General features: G+C 35.8%; 2 protein-coding genes across 2 annotated transcripts in view; both read left to right on the top strand.

The window, feature by feature from the left end:
* The window catches only part of ogfod1 (2-oxoglutarate and iron-dependent oxygenase domain containing 1), a gene marked incomplete in the record, with an annotated part of 6,380 nt that extends 2,695 nt beyond the window's left edge, over window positions 1-3,685 (top strand). Inside the window, 6 exon segments of the mRNA XM_014027923.1 lie at window positions 539-649; window positions 811-890; window positions 968-1,206; window positions 2,858-2,986; window positions 3,063-3,121; window positions 3,223-3,685. Of these exon segments, the coding sequence (XP_013883377.1) occupies window positions 539-649; window positions 811-890; window positions 968-1,206; window positions 2,858-2,986; window positions 3,063-3,121; window positions 3,223-3,375 (771 nt within the window).
* Window positions 3,686-4,351: 666 nt separating this feature from the next.
* Window positions 4,352-6,611, top strand: part of tradd (tnfrsf1a-associated via death domain) — a 15,516-nt gene continuing 13,256 nt past the window's right edge. The window contains exon 1 of the mRNA XM_014027936.1: window positions 4,352-4,430. The gene's annotated coding sequence lies outside the window, so the exon portion shown is untranslated. The remainder of the gene's footprint in view (window positions 4,431-6,611) is intronic.

The following is a 6,611-nucleotide window of genomic DNA, read 5'->3' on the forward strand; positions in this document are numbered from 1 at the left end:
TCTGTCCAAGTCCTGTGACATGCTTATCCTTCAAATACAAAAAGTAAAAAAAAAAAACAAAAAAAAACCATCTTTTGTATTTAAGAAAATCAGCATTATGATTTTACCAGTTTTTCCTCATAACTGGCGTATTTTCTCTCGAATTTGGCTCAGCAAAGTGAAACAGGAAGTGACGTCAAAAGAAAAGAAACTCTGGTCTTTGTTTATTGAAACAATCTTATTTAAACTYTTCACCTCTCTGATAGCGACTCAAAAGTAATCTAAAGAAACATCAGATTGTTCTCAAATCATTGGAGCATCGCTCTGTTCACATGCAGACATTCCCCTTTGACATCACTTCCTGTTTCTTTACATGCAAATGTCTCAACAACGGTTCATCTCAACAGCGTGAAATTTGTTTTCGCGATATGTTTTCAGTGTTGTCTTTCCAAAAATGCATTCACATTTATTACAAAAATTTGATGTCACGGGCACTTTAAAGCCCGGACCGCTTCCTTCTGATGAGTGTAATGATCTTTTTTCTCTTTTCTGACAGGAGACGGTTCTGTTTGAGTGGATCAATCCCCTGTATTTGGACATGTCTTATCATGAGCAGATCCAGGAGGAGTTTGAAGACAGTTCTGAAATTCAGCTTAAAGATTTTCTCAAGGTAACTTCTTAATTTCCCTAGGGCTGGGCGATAAARCAGTAACGGTATATAGTGCGATAGACACGCTAATCGCGTGTCTATCGCACTATATACCGTTACTGTTTTATCTTTTAGACGTATTTTATATGGATATAAAATACCTGATGGGTGTTTGTCTTCAGGAGGAGAAGTTCAGGGAGGTGAGTGAAGCTCTGCGACTGGCCCAGATCCAGTGGACCAAGAGAGGTCCGCCCAATAAGAGGTGCACACCGTTCGACAGCTCTGTTTGACGCGTTGGCGAGATTTAATGTCCTGACGTTTGAGGACTTCTGCTTTCAGGTGCTACGAGGCGGCCTCTCCGGAGTCTCTGCCCGAGCCTGTGAGTTCCTGCTGGGAGCTGCTTCGCTCGGAGGCGTTTTTCCTTCTCCTCTCCAACTTCACCGGCCTTCGATTGCACTACCTGTGTCCCGCTGATGATGATGATGAGGAGGAGGATGCGGAAGAGGATGGAGAAGTGGCAGGATCTTCGGCGAGACCGTCAACGTCGGCGGCGGCAGCAAATGCAAGCAGACGGAAAGGTAAGAGTGGGATATTTGTTTCTTTTTTTATTTCTACAGGTTTGTGGCAAAGTTATAATAGTTTTGGATTTTTCATTATAGTTTAGTTTTATTTCGTTGTGCCTTTTTTTCTTTTAATTCAGTTAGTTTTAATTAGTTTTTACAGTGGATTTGCTAGTTTTTAATCCGTGTATGGTTCGTTCTTTGTTTTTTCCGTTTCAAAATAAAAGTGCAAGCACGTGATTTTTTGTTTTTCTGTTTTTAAAACAAATTTAGAAAAACGGCAATTGCAAAAATAAAAAAGGGGTATGTTTTTTATTTACTGCAATGGTTAAACCAAAGACAAGCTTTTACATTGAATTGCTGTTTATCCCAAAATCTACAATTAAACTATGACTTTATTCTGTATGTATTATAGGTACATGAAGGTAATAGGTATGACATAAATGTACATTGTTTATAATTATGCCTCCCATTTTCTCATCATTTTATTGTTTTGGCCTGCAAGAGGACACCCGCTGGTCCATTACTGTAATACACCATGTATACACAATGCCTACAGAAAGCTAGCTAGTATTTACAAGTGTCGCTCATTTTTCACAGTATAATGTCCRTAAACTCTTATACTTAAGTTTGATAATAAATGCCGAAAATGGTTCAAGTGCAGCCATTGCCTATTATTTAAGACTGGTTTGTTTTTTTGCAATCTTTTATCCACTGTAAACTATCCTTCTTTGGTGACTTACTTCATTTCTGGTATTGCTACATATTAAAAGAACCGTATTTTATTTAGATGGCTAAAGCAAAAGTCAAACGCTGTTGATTTTCTATTAATTGGATTTTGCATTTTTACATTTAGGTTTTAAAAACAGAAAAACAAAAAAACAACATGCTTGTTTTGTTTTTGCAATTTTATTTTGAAACGAAAAAACCAAAGAACGAACCWTACACGGATTGTTTTTATTAGTTATTATTGCATTTTTAATGCTTAGTTTTAGTTTAGTTTTTTATAGTTTGAATAAACATGTTTGCCAATGCATCCTCCAGCTTGAGGTGTTACTGTAAGTTAACTAACAATTATTTGGTCGCGAGTTAAAGCAGTCCATTATAGCGACACCTTACTAAAAATAATTGCGTAACTCAATATTGCCACAAAAAAAAAAGGACCTGGGTGATTATTTTAGGACAGTGATAGTCGTCTCCAACCTGGTGCTACTTGTTTGTTTTTCACGTGAGTTACTGAGAGAAGCTAGCGTGTCAGGATAGTCATAGTTAGCCATCTTGTGCGAGCTTGATTTATGCAGTTTTCCCTTGAGAAGTAATCTGCGTTTCCACTACAAGACACTTGCTTAGATTTTTCTCGCAGTCTTATTCAAAAAAATCTCAAAGTGGACTTTGCTGCTAACGATTTGTTTAATCAGTCCACACAGCTCAAAATAAATTGACAAACACTAAAACTAAGGATGTTCTATCTGTAATTTCAGTTAGTTTTAGTTAGTTTTGTAAAAATATTATACAGTTTAGTTAGTTATTGTTTTTTTCATTTTATTACGGTTTTTATTTATTTTAGTTAACTAAAATGTTTTTTAAATTTCAGTTTTTGTTATTTAGTTAGTTTTAGTTAACTATAATAACCCTGGTTTGTGGGCTTTAATGTTTGTGGGTGTTTTAGAGCTGAGCACACCTGTGTGTTGTGGAGAAGTGCGCCGCTGGACTCATGGCAGCTACACTCTGCTGCATGATGGTGAGGCAGCGCAGGCAGAATATGCCCTGGATCTGATTTTACCTTTTGRCTGCACAGGTAAGCACAAATAAACCGAGGGGAGAAAATATAAAAAAATAATTAATCTAATGCTTACAGAAATTGTTTTTTGTAGACTGGCGGTCAGAGTTTGGAGGATTCACCTGTTATGTTGCTAATGAAGAGGATGAAGAGGTGAGTGTTGATGATTACAGTCTGTTACAGTGTATGAAGGTCGTAACATCGCTCATGGAAGCAGCACGTTAATGGAAACCATCACTGCTTTGTTTTCACAGCTTCTCACCGTGCATCCAGAGAACAATTCTCTCGCCCTCGTCTACAGAGACAAAGAAACGCTGAAGTTTGTGAAACACGTCAATCACAGCTCTTCTATTGGCAGTTCGACATGCAGAGAGTTTTATGACTTTTCTTTTGTCTACTATGAATAAATTTCTGTATCATATTTTTTATTTTATTTTTAAGGTTTTTACAACGTCCAACTGATTAATTTTTTAAAACTTTTTAACTAATCAACTTTTTTTCTAAAGAGCATTTTTGAAGTTGTCAGAATGAGCCGACAATTAAACCAAATAACAATAAACGATCTATTTGCTACAGCCAATACAAACTGAATTAGTAATTTTTATACGACAGCAGTTACACCATACAACTGAACAGCAATATAAATTTTTTTTATTCCTGCTGCTGATGAAAGTTCAGTTGAGTTCTTTTTATGCAAATAAATTTCAGCTTTTTTGAGTTCTTGAAGTTTTTCATTAAATCAACATACTCATACAGCTATTAACGTTTGTGTTATGGAGGAATGTGACACAAACTAGAGCTAGATGTCTTTGTTGGTAAACAATTGGCCACATAGGCAGAAATGCACAAAAATTACTCAAATTGAGTTTATTCGGAGTAAAAATGCCTATAATGTTGCCAGAGATAATAAAAAATATGCAGAAAATCCTGAAGTTCATTCTCTGGTATGGTTATTACAAATGTGAACAAAAATGATCACAAACCAGGTCTTTATAATAAATTAGAAACATTGCAACCTAACCATTGTTGGGAGTGAAATACTAATTTTATCCTTTTATGAGTTAGTTTAAAAAGGTTAGTCTGGACAGGCACTGTAAAGCCAGTGAAAATCATTTTACAACTAAGAAWGAGGGCAAACTGATGTAAATCATTCAGTTTCCTCTCTTTGAAGTATGTTTTTAACCTAAATACATTTCTAGCTTCTTAATTATTAATAATGAGTCACTCGTAAGAAATAATTTAAAGGAAATGTTGACCATAAAGATTAGTTAGGTCCCACAGAAAAAAAGGCATTACTTCCTGTCTGTCATAGTTTTTCTCAGTTTGCTTGCCGGTTCCGACCAATCAGAGCCGGTTTTGAGTTTCGCTCAGCCAATGGGAGCCCGGGAAGCCATTTCGATGTCAGTGGGTGTGATTTCTCAGGCGGAAGCCTCACCGAGCAAATTTTAGGAAAGTTTTTAAGGTAAGTTTCTTCTGACAGTAAAGTTTTACCAGACAGAGAATGAGAACAGCGGTTGGTTAGAGGCTACATCCGTTTGCTTTTCGATCTTTTAAGTTGTGCCGTAAACTTTTTGACGGCATGCGAAGTTTTGCGGCAGTTGTTACTACTGTACGTGACGTTCCACAGCACGAGTTGTGCATCTCTCCCCTTAACAACGTTGATAAGAAGTACACAGAATGTAAAATTCACGACTTTTGTCTTCATTTGGATGAATATACTTACCTAATCTGTTTAAATGTTTATTTAAAAGTTACCCCTAGCGGCAGTTAACGACATAACGTTCGCTGTAACACAAAATCACCTGTAGCTTTACGTGTAGGTTGCGTAGCAACCWTGACTTTACGGCATAAATTCATACAGAAAGCAAAATTTGCAAAGCAACTCCTCAAACTGAAGAAGTCTCTTGGAGGAGAGACGAAACGTTTCACTAAAGAAGAACCCGTCCAGAGGACCTACTTATTTTTTTCTTTTTGATTTTTTTCTACCTGGATTACTGAGATGCACCAGGATGTAATTTCTGTGCACTTGAAAAATGCTTTGCCACTCTTTTTTTCAGTTATTCAAACAATAATGAAACATTTATCTCAAATATAGCCACCTCAAACAATATTACAAACCTTAAAAAAACATGACTCAACATGATCAAGCCAGTAGTTGTAAATCCTCAAAGTACAGAAGTAGTTTTTTCATCCCTGCAGCCCTTTGTGAAAACATAAATCTTAACAGACGGGACGAAATGGAAATCCTTGAAAGAAATTGGTCATGCGGGAGAATTTCCAATCACCTGGCAATGCAGGTGACCTTTTAAAAAATGGCATCACTGAGATTTAGTAAATCTAATTTGAGCTGTAATTAATCTGATATTTGCACATTATAAACCAGTGATCAGTGATTTTTCTGCAAAAATACAATTAGGTAAAAAGAAAAAGAATCAAAGCAGGAAAGTAATTGAACATCTGCCACACGGGACATTCTGCTCATTTCAAAGAAAATCAAAAACAACTCGCATATGTTCCAGTAACAAGTTTCATCTGCTTAGTTTAGAGTTGTTTTGTTCAGGATGACATTTCCTCTGTGAGAAACAAACGTCTCTGAATGATTAGTTTGGAAATCGACTTAACTTAATGAAAAGTTTGTCTGCAGATCTCAACGGAAAACATTTCTGGGAGATTAAAGATTTGTGCATCTGTGTATGAAATCACATTATATTTCTCTACAAGTTCCTTTCCAAGTATACCAGACATGTAGGGATATCAAGCAGGGCAGACAGATGTTGTAGTAATGGTCTGTGGTTTCCAGCCTTTTTGGAGGAAAGAACAATAGTTTTGTAATGCTGGATGTAAATAAATTTTGGACAAAACGTTAAGTAAATTTGTGCTTGGTAGATTATTTCTTTGTTGTAACAGTGCTTCTTGTAAATAAATCGTATCTTTTATGGTGTCACATTTGTAAGGAACATGCATTTGTGGGATGAGCAGTAGAGCTGAGTATGTGGGTTGCACACATGAAGTATTTGCCAAATCTCTGAAAAACAGCTTATTCTGCTGTTGTTATTGACACTTGTTTTGAGCTTCTGTCTATCTTACGATTATTTCCAAGAAGCATTGTTACAACAAAGAAATAATCTACCAAAACACAAATTTACTTTTTTTGTGCTAAGTTTAGTTACGATCTTCTTGGGGGTAAAAAACTACTTTAATGTACTTTTTACTCTAAGTCTGTATATAAACTAAAAAAAAAATGTAAAAAAGCTAAAATTTTCTACATTATTATTGCAAAACTAAAGCAAACAAGTGCACCACTGTTCTTCWCTATCACAATTTTTTTAAACCTTTGTCAGACCTCAGTATATTTGATTGTCTTTATTGTAAAACAGTGTGCTCATTACTTAATATTTGAGCCTTTTAAAGTAGCAGTTTGATATGAAACAATAGGAATACACAGGTGTTATTAATTATAATAATCAAGGTTCTGTTCTATTTAGAAACAGTCACAATCAGTGGGAATCATAACACCTGTATTTTTCTACTGCTGTGAAAAAGGCCCTTCATTAATTACCTTAACAATGGATTTAGAGGTAGGTGTGTGTGTGTGTGTGTGTGTGTGTGTGTGTGTGTGTGTGTGTGTGTGTGTGTGTGTGTG

The sequence above is a fragment of the Austrofundulus limnaeus genome, unplaced genomic scaffold (genome assembly GCF_001266775.1).
Source record: "Austrofundulus limnaeus strain Quisiro unplaced genomic scaffold, Austrofundulus_limnaeus-1.0 Scaffold5, whole genome shotgun sequence".
NCBI classification, from domain to species: domain Eukaryota; kingdom Metazoa; phylum Chordata; class Actinopteri; order Cyprinodontiformes; family Rivulidae; genus Austrofundulus; species Austrofundulus limnaeus.